The sequence below is a fragment of the Triturus cristatus genome, chromosome 9 (genome assembly GCF_964204655.1).
Source record: "Triturus cristatus chromosome 9, aTriCri1.1, whole genome shotgun sequence".
Lineage (NCBI taxonomy): Eukaryota > Metazoa > Chordata > Amphibia > Caudata > Salamandridae > Triturus > Triturus cristatus.
The window spans coordinates 132,439,372-132,461,898 of record NC_140592.1 but is presented as its reverse complement, the minus strand read 5'-3'; the positions used below and the strand labels follow the sequence as shown (position 1 = coordinate 132,461,898).

Here is a 22,527-nt window from a genome sequence, read left to right as displayed (position 1 = left end):
CTCATTGAAGCTCCATCCAAGGTACTTTTTCAGCAGGCCTGGCGTGGCTCCTGTATCCCGGCCGCCTTCCATCAAGGTCACTTGTCCTTTAGATTTACCCTGGTCCAGCACAATCTTAAGTAATCCCTAAACGCTATTTGCTTATAAGCACCATCTTGAATTTTTTTGTTTTCAAATTCATATGTCTACTTATTGGATTTTTGTCGTTTTGGCCTTGTTTTACTCACATAAATGTATATTCCCTATTTTTCTGATTTGTTGTGGAGTCTTTTTGTTACGTTTTCCCTATGTTACTGTAATTAAAATGTTGTCTAATTACTTTGCACAATGCCTCTTAAGTTAAGCCTGACTGCTCTGTGCCAAGCTACCAGAGTGTTAGCACAGATTAATTTAGGTTGTGTATCTGACTTACCCTGACCAGGATTGTGGTCCCTACTTGGATAGGATGTAAACCTCTGCCACCTAGAGACCCAATTTTTTTAACAGGGATTGACTACTGAAGGACTGGGAGTTTTGGAGAAAAACTTCCCCAAAATGACAGGGAGGAAAGGGAGATTCACAAAAGGGTGGAACAGCACTTTTAAGGTTTGGAACTCTGTGGCATGACCTGGCAGTCGACCAACATTATCGCACGGCACTGGAGCTCCGGAGACTGCCGCCCTAAATGCAAAGGTAGTGTACGTTATCAAAACCCCATTTCTACACAGCTCTGCATCATCAAGGTAGAAACCTTTCATGTACCGCCTGGGTCCCTGAGGCATTGTGGCAGCCGCTCCTGCCTGCTCGAGAACACTGGATAGGGAGGAGGACCAGCCCGCTTCGGAGACCCCGCGATGACAGGGGCCACAGGTGAGTCTGAGGCTGGGGATGTGGTGTCAAGCTGGGCCCTCCCTCCCTCTTCCCAGAGCGCTGTTAGCAGATGAAAAGCAGAGATGGTACTGGTGCAGACCGGTAAGAATATAGACGGTGAGGGTCTAACCTGGCTGCCCCCCACCACTGCTGCAGTGCCCATGAAGCTCTCCACCCATGGCCAAGACCCAATCCCTGCAAGGCTCTGCATCACTGGGGTGGGGGTGCCTAGCACGGCGACTCAGCCCACAGGACACTGCTGGCAAGGACCGAGTTGCCATGGTCATGGTCATGGAGGCGGGCTAGCCCACCTCAGAGGCAGCTTGGCTTTCCCCACTACTACTGGTGCAGCATTTGCGGGCCTGCAACCCATGTGCAAATTCAATTTCTCCACCAGGCTCACAGTGCAAGTAGGACTTGGTCTGCATCTCCAGATCACAGCCTTCTGGACATACCTAACTCGGATCAGGGCACACAGTGCACATAGGGCCACTGAATGACCGTCACCGTGCATCTACCATGGGCTGGGCAGGAGCCTGCTTGATGATTACAGTTGAGGCTTGGGGCAACACGGCCCCTCCCCCCTCTATCCAGGCAGCGTCTCTTCCAATGTGTTGGTGGGTGAGTAGTGGGGGCACGTTAACCCCCATTTCTTTTCTTTTTGTGGTCTTCTTGGGCGTACAACTCCGGACGGAGCCCCCTACCCACCTGATTACACTCTAGGGGGTCCTTTGCTGTATTCTGAGAGCTACAACCCCCACTGCTGATCGTGAACTGGGCTGCGTCTGGGGGCCTGCCATCCCTGCCCAACTGCTCGTGGGGCACCCACTTGAACATTTTCCACACCTCCACTTGGACACCGCATGTTGTCCCCTCCTCAATTGCTGCTCTGCCATCCCTGTTGCACCTCTACGGGGCCATGGATCGTGGGAGGGCCATGAGGACCCCAAGCAGAGATGACATACCTTCGACAGGCCTGGCGCAGCCGACCGCTCAGGACATGCACTTGATGTGGATGGCAACCAGGGGATGGATAACCCCCTTCCCCCCTTGAAGGTACAGCAGCCATTATGGCCTAGCTTAGATCAGGGTTGCCATTGATGCAAGATTTGACACTCTAGCTGCCCGGTTAATCCACATGGGGGAATGACTGGATAGAAATAGGTCTCGCCTGGAAGCGGTGGAGGAGCAGGTGCCAATCCACGAGGACCAGACCGCTGCGAAGGCCCGCTGATTTGGAAAACAGAACATCTCCTGAAGTCAGTGGCCATTAAAAATGAAGATCTATAGGCAAGGCCCCGGAGAAACAATGTACAAATCCTTGGCCTAGTGGAATCAACCAATATGGGATGCCATGAACTGTTCGTGGAAACTATTCTTTCTGATTTGCTTGGGGCCCAGCATTTTCCCACAGCCTTCATAGTCAAGAGGGCCCAATGATCCTTGGGTCCTTGCCCACCATCGGGGGCCCCAAGGAGTCCCATAGTGGCCCGCATTTTAAACTATAGGGACTGTGACACTATCCTTTGACTGGCAAGCAAGAACTCTCCACTGCAATACCAGGGCACCACGCTCTCCATTTATCCCAACTTCATGATCGCGGTACAGGAGGCAAGACTAAAATTCATTGAAGCAAGGGGCGCAGCTCAGAAACTGGTCCTCAAATATGGCATGCTGACCCGGCAAGACTTCCTATGATGGTAGAGGCAAGTCCAAGTTTTTCTACACACCTGCAGATGTTCTTGCCTTCTGCAAACACCTGAAGGACAGTGGTTCCCGCAATCACCGCTCTACCCCGGACCACCCATCATCAGACGGACCACTGACAGCCAGCGCGGAACTTTTTACTCCTAATTAGCTATTGTCCTTTCAACACTGTTCAGCAATTTCTATCACTGTGAATAACTATGATCCGATATATTGGGGTTATTCCTGTTATTTATGTTTCACCGTTTATTAGTAATGTTATACTTCCACTGCCTTCGACAAACTCAGCTGATTAATATAATCCATACAGTATGGGCGTTGGGCCCCGAGGTGTTGCCGCCTTCCACGGATGATTCCGTCTCTCACCTTCTTGGGTTTTGGTTTCTGGATCATGGGTAATGGGAATTTGCCAGGGATCCCCTAGACTGGCAGTTGATACACGGCTACTGACCTGGAATGTCCAGGGACTTAACAACCCACCAAAATTTTGGTTATTACTATACTATCTGCACACGCACATTAAGATTGCTTCCCTCAAGGAAAACCACCTCCACCCACGGGCCTGCTCCCTGATTGCTTCTTTCTGGGGGTATCATAGATACTTTGCTGGGTACAGCACATACTACAGGGGGTTTCTATACTTATACATCACAGTTTCCCATTTACTCACCACACTACCATTGCGGACAACCAGGGCCGGTTTTTGCTTGTGGCGGGAACAATGCAAGGCAGGGAAACTTTGTATCTAAATATATATGCCCCAAACACTGATGACCCATCCTTTTTTAGCATGGTCTCTTCCCTCCTGAATTGATTTTAATCAATGTCTTATTTCTGGGTGGAGACCTGAATCTAAGGCTGTATCCCAATCAGGACACATCGGGCACCAGCCCGGGCGATAAACCTCAATCTCTACATAATTTCCGAGACCTATAGGACTCAATGGCTCTTCGAGATGCTTGGCGCACACGCTAATCCACTCTCCTCCACACTCGATCTGAACACGCATTGACTATTGGTTTTTCTCTGCAACCTTCTGTCAGTGGCTTCAGAACATGGGGACGCTGCTGCGCACTCTTTCGGATCATGCCCCAGTGCTCTTACAGGTCACGATCCCTTATGCCTAGGGGTGGGAGCATAGATGTTGGCTTCCCGCGATGGTGTTGCTCGATGAGGTATTCCCTTCAGAACTCCACAACGCTACACTTGAATACTTCAAACACATCTTGGGATCTGTTACTCAGTACGCCATTTTATGGGACACCTTCAAGGCATACATCTGTGGTATTTGCATATCCAAGCAGTCAGGCATGTTAAGGGCACTGTGCGGTAGCCTGGCCCGGTTAGAGAAAGAATTAGTGACTATTGACGGGGCCGACGACCCAAACCCCTCTTCAACCACACTGAATAAACGAGCAACTCACCTTACAGAGTTCAATGAACTGGTTGACAGGGAAGTCACGTTGCTAGGTAAATATGATGCAGCGTACAAATATGGGGAGGGGAAGCACCCTGGGAGGACATTGGTTCGGGGAGCATAACACATCCCCACCCTTTGCTCGGAAGATGGCACCAATGAATCAGATAATGCCGACATAATACGTGAGCTAGACTCGCATTGAAATTCCCTATATACCACCAGGCTGCCCCCGACTCAGCTGCCCGCCTGGCCTAACTTGAAGAGGTGGCAATGGTCTGGCTCACCACCGCACAGGCCCAATTTCTTAGTGAATCCTTCTCGGCTGAAGAACTTACCCAGGCAATAGACTCGCTCAATGGCGCGAAGGCCCCGGGCCAAGATGGCTTATCTGGCACCTTCTACAAAGCATTTAAACAGATGCTGATACCTCACTTACTGGAAGAATACTCGGAATCCTTAGATAATGGTTTACTCCCCACGACAATGCACGAGGCCACAATCATACAGTTACTAAAGCCTGGAAAGGATCCTACCAGATGTGCTTCTATAGACCCCTATCACTCCTTAACTTTGACAATAAGATATTAGCCAAGGCAATGGTGAACAGGATGTTGCTCCTCTTAGATCAATCCCCTCGCTGATCCAGACAGGTTTCATACAAATAGATCAACGTGCTTACACTGCGGACAGTATTTTCTGTTCTGAACAGAGGGCCTCATTACGATGTTGGGTGGTTTGCTAATTAGAATGTGACTGTTCGGTCACATACTCCTACTTTAAAACGGGAGCATGCATTCTGGCAGGAATACATGCTCCCATTATAAAATAGGGTGCATCCATGGGAGCCCTACTGGGGGCCCCCAAAGTTGAGTTCCGACAGCCTTTCTGTGTCAGAAAGGCCAGCACTTTGGGCGGAAAGAGCCATCCTTGGGATCACTGACAGCATTCCGACTGGCTGACCGGCTCTCTGAACCTGTCAGAAGCCAGTCTGAATGACCGGTCGGATTTCTTTCTGACAGCCTCTATTGTAATGAGGCGGGCGGAAAGGAATCTGACCAGCACATTATGATACTGTCAGAAAGACTCTGACCAATGGTCAGAGCCTTTTCTGACAGCATCGTAATCGGGCCCAGGGTGTCTCCCACGATGCCTGTGGCGGGTTGCCCTTCAGGACGCAGAGAAGGCATTTGATTTGCTCGAGTGGCTCTTCCTTGAAGCAACACTCTGTAAGCTCGGTATACCCAACGGCTTTAATCGGTTAGTCTCACTCTTGTATTCCTCACCCACGGACCATCTGTGGGTAAACAGCTCTCTCTCAGATCCTTTACCCATTTCAAGGGACACCTGGTGGGGTGCCCGCTATCACCATTATTATTCAACATAGCCATGGTCCCCCTGATCCAACATCTTCAGGAAAAACACTTGTTTCATGGCTTGTAGTTCCAGCCGGCCATCTTTTAATGTCCATGTACGGAGACAATATTTTGCTGTTCATCGGACACCCCTCTGGAAATCTAAATCCTATAGTGGAGGAAATCGCCCTGTCCGGAGATTTGTCCGACCTACATATAAACTGGGAGAAATCTGAACTTGTTTCCTTGGCAAACTCCATAAAACCCCCAACAAGTGGGCATTCCAATCATTGGGACTGTGGATCCCACTAAAAACTTTGGGATTACGCTCCACAGAAATAAAGACCAGATTATCCACCTCAACTATGGCCCGCCAAGGACAAGGTCACTACTCAGTTGGCCGTGTATTCACGTCCAGCTCTCCATGGCTAAACGCAGGGCCTTCATCAAGATGAATGTCCTCCCGTGCTTTCTAAATCTATTTGTGACTATTCCCATCCCTTTGACAAAAGCATTCTTCCTCCAGCTCCATGGTCTACTGCTGCAACTCGTATGTGCAGGCCGCCTGCAGCATATAGTCTGGTACACACTCACGCTAGCCTACAAATGTGGTGGGTTCACTGTCCCCTATTTGTGCCTGTCCTATTTGGTAGCGCAGGGTCAGTTTGCCTACCACTGGTTCCACCCTGATGCCTGCCTCCTGTATAATAAACCTGAGCGGGATCTAGCAGACCCCACACTAGTCTGGTACACACTCACGCTAGCCTACAAATGTGGTGGGTTCACTGTCCCCTATTTGTGCCTGTCCTATTTGGTAGCGCAGGGTCAGTTTGCCTACCACTGGTTCCACCCTGATGCCTGCCTCCTGTATAATAAACCTGAGCGGGATCTAGCAGACCCCACACCCCTCAGCGTGCTATTGCAGCGAGGCATTCGACTGGACCCAACTGATGTCCAGACACTATCCGCGATGTGCTGGGTCTGGTGTAAACTCAGCAGATTGCTGGACTTTGATTCTCTTTACTCCCCTAGACAACCCTAGTCTCGAAATCCTTGGGTCCCAATAGCATCCGAGAGGCTGGTGCAATTCACCTTGCAGACACTACACCTCCACACTTTTGGGGACCTCTTCTCAGATGGCCTATTGGGGCGCATCTTGACATTACTCATGACACAGAACTATCATACATGGACAGATTTATCCTTACTAGGCTGCACAGTACTTTGCGTACGGTAATGACCTCCTACCCTTTATCATCCATGGAATTTCTCCCTCCCACACTACTAATAGCAGACTCAGACGGCTCCCACCTGATCACAAAACTGCACCACATATGCATAGCTTTAAAACATGTTCATGATGGGGGGGCTCGCTGCCGCTGGGAGAAGACTTGGGACACCCAATCTCGGACAAGGACTGGGCACACAGCTGTGCACAAATAAAACTTGTGTCTCCTAACCATTGCCACAAGCTCCTCCATTTCCGGTTCCTTCATAGATCCTACATCACCCCTCTCGGGATGCCAAGTAGGATGCCTCCAGATCCTCACAATGCCCCAAATGACACTCACCTGAAGCAGACTTCGCACACATGACTTGGACCTGCCCCGTGGTCACCACATTTCGGACCTCAGTGTTGCAAGCGCTATCACTCATGGCATCCTCCATGCTGACCCTACTGGGTAATGTCTCCAACATCTCGGTATGCTACCGCAGATTCATAGCTATTGCCTAATGTTAGCCAAAAGGGAAATTGCAATGCACTGCATTGCACTGGGGCAGCCAGATCCATCCCACTAAGGTGGCACGTCTCCTGAGTATGACACATTGCAACATGCAAAGTGAGATATATTCCACACTTCAACCTCCCACATCATGTCCAAATGATATTTGCCATCCTTTCTGGGTATACCTGCTTACCATGCAATCCAACTCTCCGATGCTATCCCCTCCACCCAGCCACCGAAGTAGCGCCAATCCTCCTAGCCCTGGTCCTCTTTCTTCCGTCCCGGATGATAGGCCTCACTGCTTTGTAATGTCATATTTGCAGGGCTCCCCATCAGTTTCTGGCACATATAGACTCTGCATTGATATCCTACACAACAGCATTACCATTCGCATTGATTGAATCCCTCATACCTGTTTTCCCCCTCCCGTTTTTGCCTCCCCTTTGCTATGCATATCAAAGTTCTCTGTGTTAAATGTTGTCACTCCCACAATGTTTCCCAAGATTGCAACAGGTTGCGATTTAGATGCATGATTTATAAAAATTCAATGTTAAATAAAATATAGCGCATGTAGTAATCTTAAACTTTTCCGAAATGCTGATATTGTCAATTGCATGTCTGAGTCAAGCAGCTGTAGTCGTGCTGCCGCTGTGTTGTGCTGCCGCAAGAGAAAGCGAGTGCCAAGGACCCAAGGCTCCGCCGCCATCGGCCTCGTATCCTCGGGGGGCCTGCGAACCGCAGCAGCAGCTGCAGCTGAATTGGCGACCGGAGAAGGAAGGAAATTACGAGTCCGCCTTCAGTGCGGCATTACGAAGCAGCAGGAGTAGGAAGGAAATTACGAGTCCGCCTTCAGTGCGGCATTAAGAAGCAGCGAGAGAAAACAGCACCAAGGATCCTGAGGCTCCCGGTAATGGCCCCTTACGGTCCGAAATACACCGCATATGGGAGGCATTGGGAGGCATCCCGGGTTCAGTGAACTGAGCAGGGTAAGCACAAGACCGCCGACAGTGAGCTCGGCTATTTGTTTCCCCCTCTCAGTCCCCCTGCCCCCTGTTTTTGTTTTTGGTTCTGGTCCTGGTCCGGTGCGGTTCTCAGAGGGCTTGGAGGGCTGAGAAACTGTGCAGTGGGACGGGGGCTCGAGGGTCGCCGGCGGCTCGGCGCAGCGAGGATAAGAAACAGCAGTGCTCTTACATCCACCTGCAAGTATAAGTGCAGTGAAACCCATGGTCCCCTGCACCAGCGCCCAAGCTGTATTTCCTTGAATCCTCAAGACAAAAACCTTGGAAATAATTGGGGGGGGGCGGTCAGTGTTCGACAAAGATTCCGGTGCTCCCAACAAATCACCTCTAGGTGGACGGCTATCAATATACAACGTTTCTTCTGCTAAGCGGCCTCAACACAGGTACGGGTCAAGAGCGGACCCGAAGCCCAGAACAGGAAGCTTGGCAGTGAGGCAGAGGGAGAGGTAGAGCGAAAGTTGGCAGCAAGGCCTGAGGTGCGGTCCGCTGCAGAGAAGAGTCTGCGCTAGTACCAGGGAGAGTCCTGTTGACTTTACGTACGTCCATTCACATCCTCCGGTAGGGAGGCAGTCGCAGAGGGGTGACTTTCCTCCAGCTCCACTCATCCTTCCCGTGCCCCAACTCCGCCAGGTGTGGTTGAGGAGGTATTAGCACCCCAAAAATCAACCATGCGTTCAGGCAAGGTGAGGAAGACACCGGGAGAGAAGGCCGTCGCCCTTAAGGGACTCTCTAAAAAGGAAAAAAGTCAAGAAAACAACAAATGTAAACGAGACAAGCTACATTCTAAAGAGCCCGTTAATCTCGCCAATAGCCTCCTTGTTTGAAAAAGCCAAGTCAAACAAAAAAATAACACAAAACTCCAGATTTCAATTTCCAAAGGATCCCGGGTCATCTCTCTGAGCAATACCCGGAGAAATATTGGGTCTGATGACTCCGCTGGCACCCTTAAAAAACCCACTGAGGACAGACCGAAAGGGGGAATATGAACTTCAAACAATTACTCAGGTGAAACCAAAATCAAACCCAAACTCTATTGAGAAGCATAACCCACTCACAAGGAGTGAACAATTAGAAGGACAAGACAATTGTAATCTAGCTAGGGGAACGCTAATACAAAATACCATTAAAACAACAGCGACAGTACATGTGGCCCCAAAAGATACTAATAGTAAATTACAGCATCAAGAGCTATTACTCGCCCCCAGTATAACCAAGGGAGAAAGTACTCCAGAAGGTCTGGTTACAATGCAAAACACTCAAAAGACTCAAGATCTTAATACCTCAAAGAGACCCGCTTCTCAAGCTATTGAACACGATCAAACAATTAGCTCACAAAGCTTGCAATCAAGCACTGAAGATCTCGCACACCTATGGCTAAATTCATGTCTATCCCTTGGTAACGTGGATGAGTCTCGGGTGAATAAATCCACAGTAGACACACAGGAGACAAGGGAGGAGGGCCAAGGAAGTGAAGAAGTGGAGAATAATCTATTTAGTACTTAGCATGGGGGCAGACAACACAGGTTAACAGACGTTAGAGTCAATCCATCACCTAAACAAATAGAGAGATTTGGCAGAACTCCCAAAAAAGTGGTATACATCAACAATACCAATACTACTGGGCAAACAGAATTCATTACTTCGCTACTGCAAGCGTTGCAAACATCAGCTACAACTTTGATAATGCAATCAGACAAATTAATGAAAAGAGTACAATCAACTTATCCCCTACAGGAACCAGCCTGCACATGTGGGCCAATCTTAGATAAATTAAGCTCACTACCTACAATGAAAGAACAGATACTCAATCTGAACAAACGCTTGATCACCCCAGCTCTTAAGTCAGAGACAGCTTACATAAATCAATCGGAGGTATCTACAAATCAGATTCAACCACAAATAGTTACAAATTCTACACAAGAACAAAAGAATGAATCTCAAACCTTCTTAGCCGGGAACGCGGAATGCATAATAACTAATCACGCAATAGCACATAATGTTACAATTGGGCAACAAGAAATGAAGCAGACGCAATTGAGAAGACAAAGAAAGAAGGAAAGAAAAGCAAGAAACAAAATACCTTCCCCTGAGCCTCAGCGAGGCATTAGAGTATACTCTATTTTCTCTAAATCCAAAGCAGGTGGATCTCATGAAGAACATCTCTCTGAAACTAGACTGGACAGATCTTTACATAACTCCGCTTCTTCTACTGAAGGGACAGGAGATACGTACATTGACACGACTCAGGCTCCAAAAAAAGACTTCAAGGGTCGAACCACAATGGAAAAAGAGGCTTGTTCCTCACAACCAACGAAAGATTCCCAGAAGGTGGAGCCGCTTGGGTAAATCCTCATTTAGTATAGGAAATCGAGAAAAAAACACATGAGATTGCAGTCACAAGAAAGGGAAATAGGCATAGGTAGAAACCACACAGAGGGACACTTAAAACACCTAAGTTAAACGCGATATCAAAACTTCAAACCCAGCTGAATGTCCAAAAATCAACACTGGAATCCGCAGTAAATACGGAAGTAGATAATGAAATTAATCGAATAATTATCCCCTTGGAAACTAACACAAAAGTAAAGAAAGTGGAAATGACTTCTTCACCTCTACAGCCATTAAAAGAAGCGAGCGACCAATGCCCCTCAGAAGCCCTTCAAAGTTCAATACCACGACTCAATGTAGCAAAGCAACACAGCTTGTTACAAGGTCAATTAAGTGTCTGTATCCCAAATCAGGGTAAATCTCATTTGACGAATCATGAAGTTAAGGATATAAAAAGGGGAACAATACATCACAATGAGATATATCAACAGATGATTTGGACGCTAGAATATGAAATGCAGGGCAGGCATGACATTTTGAATGAAAGCAATATTTTGAAACTTATGGCTGAAACTCTGGAACTCAAGAATATACAATCGTCAGATCTAGTAGCTGTCCAATTTCTATCAGGGAACAACAAAATAACTAAAGAACAAATGTTAACCACATGGAAAACGCCAGAGCTAGCGCACCTAATAATAAATAGTTCGGATCAATTTCTAGCCTGGGGTATACGAATATCAGCACCCACTACTCCCTGTTATCCATTTCCTTTGAAAGAACTTCAAACACACCAAATACATAGGAAATTAGAACAGACGGCAGCACACACACACAGGTCTATTCAATTTTACAAAATGCAAAAGGTAGAAGTAATACAGCCCAGACCCTAGAAAGATCAGATAAAGATTCTCACGGGGAAATCGATTCAAACTTAGATCAATGGAATTGGCTTCCCAGCTTACTTAGCAATAAGAGGAGTAATTGACAAAAGAAAGATAGGGAGGGTCACTTTGAATCTGGTGTTATACATATGTTATCCTGGAATATAGCTGGGGCTAGGCGACTACTCGAGGAGGGTTTCCCAATTCTAATTTGATATTCATGCCGGATGAAGACGAAATCCTGACAGCAGATAACACATATTGGTGTGTTCAACAGCAATCTGAAGCTAGAACGAAGGCTCGTAAGGATCAACTTGGCGAGCAATTAGTAACAGATCTCGAATACCAAGGTATGCAAGTGCTCAGTGGGAAGGACGGATGAAGACCGCCCGCCAAAAAAACACACACTATGGCCCCAGGGCACAAACGATACTTGATTTTACAATTATAACTCTTTCATTAATGCCATTGCTGGTCTGTTTTAATATAGAGTACACCACCTTGAGTGACCACGTGTTTCAACACATTAAATTAAATTTTAACGTGGAAAGATTTCAGTCCACCAATATACCAGAGGGCCAAATCAATACAACCAACTTAAAACGTATTAAATGGACTAACAAAAAAAAAATGATTGGTTCTCAATAATAAAAGATATCCTGGCTGAATTGGCAAACGATCCTATGAATAAGATTCAAGCCTGGTCTCTTTTCCTAGGCAAACTAAAGATGAAAATGAAAGCACCCAATGTGAAGGATAAAAGATATGACCCAACTAAAGATCTACCAAAAGAGGTGCAAGATTTAAAAAGGGACCTAAAAAGGACACAAAGGAACCTACAATCAAAAAACACAGAAGGAACAGCATGGGAGAAATTTTGACTATTAAGAAAACAATACAAAAGGAAGATATGGGAATTCAAAAAAGGGAAAACTGAGAGATTTTGGACCAAACTAACTTACAGCACAAGGCACCCAAACTCGAACAAATTTCGGCACATGATTAGGCACCGAAACATCCTAATTTCAAATGTTCAGGAGCAGGAATGGGTCAACTTACTTTCACAGGAATTCAAACAGAAACAATCGACAGCAGTAACTTCAAATAAATTAAAATTAATGGATGTAGGCGACCACCAATGGGTTCCATTCAATCATTTACGCAAGACTTAGTCCCAGTAATAAACCACTTTGAATATACAACAGAGGATATAGCACATATAATAAATAAAGGCAAAAGTGATGGGGCTCCGGGCCCGAACGGCATTCCGCAAGCCATCTATAAACATGCCTTTGAATACTGGAGTACACACTTAGAGAAGATATACGCTGATGTAGAGATTAATAATCAAGTACCCGACAGCTGGCAAGGGTCGATTATAACCCCCATTTATAAAGGAGGAGAAAGAACTAACGCTTCAAATTACAGGCTAATTGCCCTACAGGGTCTAGAAGCTAAATATTTTGCCTCATTATTCCTTGAAGATCTGGTCAACTGGTTTGGGGAACGTAATCTGATCCCAATCAATCAAACAGCTGTTAGAAAGGGGATTGGAACTATCTCGAATATATTTTCAATCACTATGATAGCAGACAAATGTAACAGTGAGAAACAGGACTTGCATCTGTGTTTCATAGACTTAAAAGCTGCTTTTGACAGTGTGGACCGTAAACTACTGTGGGCAAAACTAAAAGCCTGGGAAATATCGGATAGAATTTTGAGGGATTTGTTAATATTATACACAGATATCTGGGTTCAAGTGAAACTTGGGGACGGTGCTAGAATCTCAAGAAAAGTGTACACTACTATCGGCTTGAAATAGGGATGTGTGTTGGCCCCGCATCTATTCAACTTATTCATATCAGATCTATCTGGAAAAGCTTGATAGACCCAACTCGCATTCTCCGAAATTAGGCATGTTGCAACTCTCTCATCTTGCCTATGCAGACAACATTGTCCTTTTGTGCTTAATCAAAGTTGGCCTGACTAGGCTCCTAATTGAGCTCTCAGATTATCTGTCTACAAATAAGCTGGAACTCAATTCGTCAAAAACAAAAACAATGCTCATTACCACTCGACTAGCCCCACAACACAACTGGCTGGAAGGCAAACAATTGGAGAAAGTATCCATCTATAAGTACTTGGGATGCTACATAGATGAAAAGGTATATCTACGCCTTAATATTTGCGTTTAGGTCACTGGCAAAGAAGTTGGCGGGGCCATCCCTAAGGTCGCTTCTGACGATTATTTCCGCCAAAGCACTGCCAACCTTATCCTATGCCAGTGCGGCCATGCATGGAAAGGACTCAGAAATTCTTAATAAATTAATAACAACAATTTATAAAAACATTTTTCAAATCCCCACGACCGCTTCGCCTGCGCAAATGCGATTAGAATTTGGACTGATGAACCAATCATTGAGCAGACTTTATACATATATAAAGATGTGGTATCGGATTAAGCAAAACACAGAGGAAAATAGCCTCAATAAATTATTATGGCTGGAATTGGAAATGCAAAAAAAAAATTGCAGGCCGAGCAATTTTTGACCAGTGAGCTTAAGGCAACTTGTTCTGCTAATCTTTGGAATAAATATATGTCTTTCTCAGCATTTAAGATGGCACTAAACAAAGCTGCAAAATGTCATTTGCTGATAACGGATAAAGGCACCTTTTCTCATCGTTCTCATTCGTGGGCAGTGATTAATAACTACAAAACCTGTAAACCAGCGGTCTACCTAGAGTCTACGTCTTCTATCTACATCCAAAGACAACTGATGGCACTGAGATTTGGCAAATTCCCCACCCTGGCAGATGAGCCACATTGGAAGCACACTGAGTCAAAAGAATGCTGACTTTGCGGCTACCAAAAGGAAGACTTAATTCATCGTATTTGTCACTTCAAGAAGCTGCAACCAGAGCGTGTCACTTTTTTAAAGAGAGCTTTCTTAGACAGAGGAATAATCTTGTGTACAACTGCCATCATTAGAGGACTGGATCTAACTGACTCCCAAATGGATTGTAAAATGATAAAGTTTTTACAAGCTCATGATCAAGTATTGAAAGCAGCAGCACTTTAACGAGATAATGTCAATAGGGGACGAAAGCTATAAAAATGAATTGTAAAATGATATGGTTTGTTAGCAAGGTCATGATCAAGCACTGAAAACAGCAGCACTTTAATGGGATAAAGCTCAAAAGGGGATGAAAGCTATTTTTACTGGCTACACGTACTGAGGAGGAGATGAAACAGGCACTGATCACCGACTACCTGAGTTAAATACACCACCTATTGAACACCTGCCAATAAGATTTGTTAGACTCGGGACTAAGAGCCTGACGGATGTACTTTCCGGCCAAACAAAAGGAAGAAAATAATAGACTGAAGTAGATAATGTCTAATTCTAAATATTCATAATATAGATTCTTTTATATGTTTATCAAATGTGTATATACTGACTCATAAGTTATCTTTTATATGTTTTATAATGAGTTTTTTACGCAAAACTGTAATTGTTTTAAATTAACGCTCGAAGGATGTTGTTCTATGAAAATGTTTACGGTTTTTATTAACTATACAATAAACAAACTTTAACATGTCTGATGTTTAATCCCTAATAAAATAAACAGAAAAAAATAGGGTTTGAACTCTACTGCCTTCATAAATAGTCTCTGGGATCCCACATAGGAGGGTGATGTATGATTACTCATCAGCAATTGGACCATATTATGAGATGACATATTAGATTTCATTATTTTGGGGAATGAGTATGAGAGATTGACGTCTAGGCTAGGTTTTTCTGTTCATGTGTACTAAATTGGGTATAATACAGGGGGGATAGGGGTTGGCGAGGAAGGAGTGATACCAAACTTATGGATGGATGACAACAAAGTTGGTAGTTTGATTTTATGTTTTTGGGATAGCTCATCCTTAATTAATTATTTAGAACAGGATTGTTATATACTACATATCTCTTCCTTATCATTTGTTCCCTCTTCAGTTCTTACGTTTCTTATATTGGAGTGATATGAATGCTTAAGAAGCCGAATGTTAAGGTTTACAGTTATATGGTAAATTAATGTGTCTGTTTTTTGTTTTTCTAGAAATATATTGCATGTATGTTAATTATTCACTTTTCAATAACAATAAAAATAATGAGATACAAGAAAAAGAGCATGGCATTATCATTATCAAATGTGCTATGTGTATTATTATGTAACTTACTATGCATGTAATAAGCTCTGTAGTTTTTATTTTAACTTGGCCATGCGCATTGACTGCCCCTGTCTATTCTAGTACATGGTGAGGGAATGCTAAACTGAGATCGCCAAACACTAGCAAGGAGGAATCTTTTCTCTTTCTAACACAATCATAATTATACCTAAATTTCCTCTCCGTCTTTGACGTAGGCTACCAATGCCCCTTGCCTTTGAGTCATTAAAAAATCACAGTTTCATGAGTGTCTCACTTATGATGGGTTCACAGGCCAACAATATGTTGGTTTTGTGAACTACATGCCATATATTCATTTCAGACAAGGTCAATGAAATACATATCTCTTGAATTATATGATCCATTTGCATTACCAAAATGTCCCAGATCCCAACAATTAGCAGTGTAATATCCCGCCCACCACTCCCCCATTTGTAATTGGAAATTTGATACCACCTTAAAATGTACCTCTTACAATAAGCCGAGCAGCTGATGAGACCTTGTCTACTGCAGTCTGCACCACACACTCATAGTCTCCGCTGTGCTGGAGTTGAATGTTTCTTATCATCAAATCTCCAGAAGAGCTCTGCAAAAAATGTAATACTAAATTAAAATATTTCCGAATTTACTTTTAAACAACGTTACGAAGACAGAGATCGTTAATAATGTACTTTGGATTTTATTGCGTTTGTTTACAAAACGGAATCAAACATATATGTACTGAAGATAAGTATTCAAATGTGTTCTCTGCTACAAAGTCATAAACTCTCATCTTTTGCTGTCCCACCGCATTATCTCTTACCCCTTTTTACCTGGTGGAGTTTTGTAAAGTCTTCTAAGCAATTTGTAATTCCATTTAGGCAGAACTCCTGTTTCCACCCACTTAGGCATTACAATTGAGAAGGGTTTTCTTACTTTCGACTAAAATCATCTCAGTGCTACAGTCCTTAGAAACATGAGAGACAACCATAAAAGTGAAAGGAATAGCTGTTGGTGGCCGGTTATTTTTGAATGTTGTAGAATTTTGAGAGGTTCACAAACAAAAACATTGAACAAATATGGAAGAATGATGACTGTTACAACACATTCCCAAAACACTTGACTAACAAACATGTGCTTTAGAGGTATTTCAGAGAAGGCGTTCATCAAATTAGTCAGTAATTCATGCTTTCCGAATCCCTCTGGAGAACTTAAAAATTGATGCCGTAGGTTTTCTACCAAGTAAATGTATCTTGTCACCCTAATTTATATAAAATGCATAAAAAGGTACTCACGTCTCCTATATCCAAGAATACGCAGGGGATCAGTTTCCCCATAATAGTTCTGGACTTCTTTAGCGAAGGCATGTTTCTCACCTAGAAAATTATTTTCGTGTGTGTAAATGCAACATGTGTACATTTACTCATGAAAAAAACCTTAGAAAAAGTGCATATGCACTTTATTTTTTTTGCTTGACTAGGAAAATATATTTTTGCAGCCAGGAAACTTGCACTCCCACCAATTCTAGATGCGTAATTGTTCAATTTTACCCTTTATACCGACTGTACTCGTGTTCAGGGGCGTAACACAGGCCCCCGCATCCCACGCAGTGCGAGGGGGGCCCAAGCTCCAGGGAGCCCCCTCAGGTCTGCACTTCAGCTGGAGAGCTCCTGATAGAGTCCGGAAGGGGCCCCTCCACGTACATGACAGGGGGGCCCCCTAAATTATCGTTACACCACTGTTCGTGCTCTTGAGAGGACTTAATCAATATCATACTCCTCAACTGAAAAATGCCTCACAAATATTTGTGAATTCCACAGACTCTCATGTGTTTTCACTAGTCTGCTGCATAGCATTCTACCCAGAACATGTCACTGCCTGCACTATGCTGTGGAATAAAACAGTGCATCAGAAGCGAACAACCCAACACATCAGCAGTGGGAGGAATAGAGAGAGATCCCCGTAAATAAATAAATATGAAGCAAAGATGTTGGAAATGGCCCTCTCAGCAGGGTCACCCCCAAACGTTTTACCTTCCTCCTTCTACTTTGTGCTGAATTCCTTAGGACTCTGCACACTTTACCACTGCTAACCAGTGCTAAAATGTTTGTTCTCTCTGCTTAAAACATGGTGGAATTGGCTTATACCCAATTGGCATATGTCATTTACTTATAAGTCCCTCGTAAAGTTCACTGCATGTGCCCAGGGCCTGTAAATTAGATGCTGCTAGTGGGCCTGCAACACTGTTTGTGCCACACGCTTAAGTAGACCAACAATACAGCAGTGGAAGGGGGACCTGCGTTAGGTGCAGAGGCTACACCAGCCTCTTGATGAAAGTGTGACTACAGAGGAGACGTTCCCCCACACTGAACCATGAAGTCTGTAGTTTAATATGACTCAGGTTTATGTCCAATTTGATGTAGGACTCATAGGAATTCTTTTTTTTCTTGCATGGTATGAATGTATAGTAAGGGAGCCGAATTACCCTGATGAACACTTTTTACCACTATTGGTATAGGTATAGGACAAAACATGTTGGTAGTTTACGGATTCTATAGGGTCAGATGAATCAATGCATATCATCTCTTGCCCATACCTCTTGTATTTAAGTGCTACTAGAGGTACTCGATAATAAAGAAATTTCCTTGTGTATAATCCTAGGTAATTTAATGTTTTTGAACTGGACCATTGAATTTGTACTGCATTAGGATATATAAGAACCCCCTGGTCTACAGACTTCGATTGACTCTGTTAGGGTGGCATTGTTCCTACCCCAGTGTGATAGGTTGCAGAAGAAGGCCACAATACGTTGTTAGTGAGACAACCTCTTAAATAACTTTTCATGACCCTACACAACTTCTTAAGTGTAAAAAGATAGAAGTGACAGTAGATTGGAGTACTCAAGTATCTTGTGTGATAAACCCACTTAAGTAGCCCTTTCAACATGTCTCAGAGCTGCCATTTACCAGTCCCAAACCTTCCTTTTCAATACATATCAGTTGCCCCTAGGGTAGGTCTGGACAGCCCATATGGCAGGATTTAATGTATTTAACAGCAGGACATGTTCTATTTAGTTTTACATGTCCTATTATGTTCTGTTAATAATTTTGTGGAGCATATGAATACCCAAAAAATAGCCGTCTTGGCACTAAAGTTTGTACAGTATCCTGAAGAGAAGTGCAACTGAGACCTGGTTATGTTATTATGTTATGTTCTGTATACATTTATAGAGCGCCTGGTTACACCCACTGGTGTGTCCCCCGTGCTATAAGAGCTCCCTGCAACTCCGGGAATCCGTACCTGTCCTGAACCTAAAGCAGTCCTTTCCTATTGTGTATAAAGCCATGTTTTCAATTTTTTGCGGAAGAGTCTTTCTGATGGTTCTTCCCGAAGGGACAAGGGAAGGGAGTTCCAGCTTTTTGCTGCCAAGTAAGCAAAAGAGCGGGCCCCCATTTGTGATTTTCTTATCTTTGGGACTGTCACCAGATATTTCCCAGTAGACCTCAGGTGTCTTTCTATATTGTAAGGGGTTATGAGATTACGTAAGTACATGGGACTTCTACCCTGAAAAATACGATGCCCGATGCACAGTGTCTTGAATGTGATCCGTTTCTGGATGGGCAGCCAGTGTAATGCATCCAGTGCATTCTTCGAGGATGCCCGTCTTGGCAGATTTAAAACCAGGCGGGCTGCTGCATTCTGAATGGACTGCAACTTCTGGAGTCCCTTTTTGATTGCACCTAGGTACATCATATTTCCATAGTCTAATCTGGCTGTGACCAGTGCATGGGTCAGGGTTTTTCTCGCCGCTTGTGGTAAAATGTCTAGGGTGTTTCTCAATATTCTAAGGATTCCGAAACACCTGCCTGCAACTCTCTTAATCTGAGTCTCGGAGGAAAGTTTGGAATCTATCCATACTCCCAAGTTCTTCACCTCCGTCCTAGGGGTGGGGACTGGTCCTAAACTTGTTGGCCACCAGGCCGAGGACCAGATGGATGGTGTTTTTCCGAAAATCATTAACTCCGTCTTATTGCCATTTAGTCTCAAGCAGTTATCTGTCATCCATCCGGCAAGATCTTTCAAGCAGTCTGCAAATCTACTGGCAGCTGATGTCGAATTCGGGGCTAAGGTGACCACAAGTTGTGTGTCGTCTGCATACGACACTATCGTAATGCCGTGTTTTTTTACAATTTCAGCTAAGTTAGAGGGTAAGAGGAAAAGCCAAGTGTTGGACCTGGCCCTTTTTGCCGTTTTTTTTTTTGCCTTCTTCCTACTATTTTTCTGACCAACCTTTTGCTGGCTTTAGTACTCTGGGCATTTTACCACTGCTAAACAATGCTAAAGTACATGTGCTCTCCTTCTAAAGCAACATATGATTGATTTATACCTATTTGGCATATTTAATTTACTTATAAGTCCCTTTAAAAATGTGTAGGGGGCTGGCTTAGCAGATGGTGCACACCTATTTAAGTGAAGCACATTGCACTAATCCAGGCAACCCTCATGGCTGTTTTAGTGGTCTTAGACAATCATAGAAAGCTCTCTAAGTGGTAGCTGTGAGAGCAGCCTTCAGGCTTCATTCAGAAGGAGTGTTAAGCAGCTTGTTTTACCAAAGCTAAACATGTAATGTAGGTTAAATGAAAAAGAATCGCACACAGTATTATACAAATTCTTTTTTTTTTTTACTCAACACTCACTAACACATTGGTATACCTCCTAACTGGAGATATCAACACAAATACACAAAAAAACTCCAATTGCAAGAGGTAAGCACCATACATAGTGGTCTCCAAGGAGAGACCAAACCATACACTAAAGAAGTGGATTGTGAACTGAAATCAAAGTCGGGACTTGAACCAGGAGACTCAGAAGAGCTGGGGACACAAGGAACAACACAAGGTAAGTACCCAGGAAACCCACAGAGGTTGAGTGGAAACACAGTCGTGTACTCAATGTGAGTCAATGGAAAAGTCACAGTTGCAGTTTTAAAGAAGAAGGACCCTTCTCAGTGGATCCAGAAACCCAGTGGAAGAGAGAAGGTTGGGGAGTCACCCCACCTGTGGATACCCTAGGAACCAGGATATCTACACCAGGGAAGGCAGGTGCATAGGTGCGAAGTGATGTCGGAAATCGCCGTAGACCACAATGAAGGACTTCAGGAAAAATGCTGCTGACCAAGAAGGTTAAAGAGTCCGTTGAAATCCAAGGGTGAGAGGAGTTGGCCTAATGGCTAGGGCGGTCGACCTTGAATCTTGGGAACCGGGTTTGAGTCTCGTCAATGACGCTGATTATCCTGTGATTGTGGGCAAATCACTTAATCTCCCCGTGCCTAACAAAATAAATAAATAAATAAATAATGAATGTAACGGAACTGGTGCTCGTGTAAAGCGTTCTGATACCCGGTACCTTCGGGTCAAGGTCGCGCTATATAAGACTCCATAAAAGAGCAATGACCACTGATGATGGAAGATGCACGAGTGATGATGGTGACCATGTCGCTGCAGTTGTGAAGACCAGGCGATGCTGTGGAAGAGCAGGAACCATTCACGAGTTGTCCCACGCTGGAAGTCAAGAAGCAGTGGGTCTGTGTCCGACAGAAGCACCAACAAACCTTGACAGCAGCAACAGACGTGGTAAACGGCAAAGGAGCAATGTTGGGACCAGCAAGGTCCAAGGGACACATCAAGTGAAGCAGACTCAGAGCAGGCCCCGAGCAAGCAGGTGAGCCCACTGAAGCCAAAGTAGACCCTCAAGAGGACCCACAGGCAGAAGGCACAGGAGTTGCAAGAGGCCAACGAGCAGCTCACCAACGGTGTAGGTCCACAGGGCAGAGGAGGTGGGAGAACGTAGATCTTGACAGGAAGAGATGCTGGATGGGGCAGCATCTTCTATCCTGAAGATCTCTGGAGTACAGAGCTAACAAGTCTTGGCAACAGAAAGGCAACACGGTGCACAGGGGTTCTGTTCCTGTGGTTCGTACAAGGGATACTGGCCTCAAATTTGCTGAGAGGACAGTGGGGCCTAGAACCCCCACTTGTGTTGTTGAGCCCTTCAACGTCTTTTCTTTGGGACGTCAGGAGAGGCAGGCCGGTCAGCTTTGTTGGGGTGCCTGCAGATGAAGGGGAGTGACTCCTTCACTCCAAGGGAGATTACTTACCGTGAAGCCCACAGGCCTGGAGAGGAACCTGGAAGAAGCACAGATGACGAAGAAGACTTGCAGAACAGTGAGACCAGGAGCAGCAGGAAACCTCCTTGGTTCAGTCTCGGTTCCACGTGAAGTCCAGCGAAGTCCAGGTGCCCAGACGCTCGAAGGTGAAGTGGTTTTGGGTTGAATCTTATCACACAAGAAATCTGAATAGCCACTCAGAGGTAAGCCCTTAAGTACCCTGGAAAAAGGGTTGGAACCATAAATGGGTCCCTCCGAGAGGAGGGGCTGGACAGAGGGAAGGATACTCCCATGTCCTTTGTCCTGTTTCGTGCCAGAACGGGAGCCCTGGCTCCCTAAAGTGGTTCAAACTGGAGTATGCAAGCAGTCAGGTGGCACTGGCAGGCACACCCAGCCCAATACACTAATGCCAGACTGGGAGGTGGTCACATCTCCCTGTGACAGGAACCCTAATGTTCTACCTTTCCCTGCTCGAGCTCAGCTCAGCAGCAGGAGGGCAGAAACGTGTCTTTGGTCAGCAGCAGAACTAGCTTGCTGTTATACCCTGAAAGGATGGTACCAGGAACACAGGGGGGCACCCTAGTACATGGGATCTTACAACCAACACTGGAATATGTGTTGGAGTAGGATCCCAACATGTTTAATATCAAACATGACTCATTTCCAGGCACCCAATATATAGTTAAAGCGATACCAAAGGTGATGATAGACGGAGCGTTTGAGCAAATCAAGCACTCACCCCCAGTCAACTGATCTGGGTTTAATCCATCATCATTCTTTAGCTGACTCCACCACCCCAGTTCAGACATGGCCATATGCAAATCAGTCTGACCCTGTGCCTCATGGGAACAGTCCAGCCCGAACTGCCAAGCCATGTCTTCCC

At 45.0% G+C, this 22,527-nt stretch overlaps 1 protein-coding gene across 2 annotated transcripts in view; it reads right to left on the bottom strand.

Moving 5' to 3' along the window:
- LOC146797512 (contactin-3-like) overlaps positions 1 to 22,527 on the bottom strand; it is an 869,316-nt gene that overhangs the window by 135,801 nt on the left and 710,988 nt on the right. For both annotated transcript variants that reach the window (XM_085624528.1, XM_085624527.1), the window contains one exon: positions 15,968 to 16,085. In XM_085624528.1, coding sequence (XP_085480654.1) covers positions 15,968 to 16,085 — 118 coding nt within the window. The remainder of the gene's footprint in view (positions 1 to 15,967; positions 16,086 to 22,527) is intronic.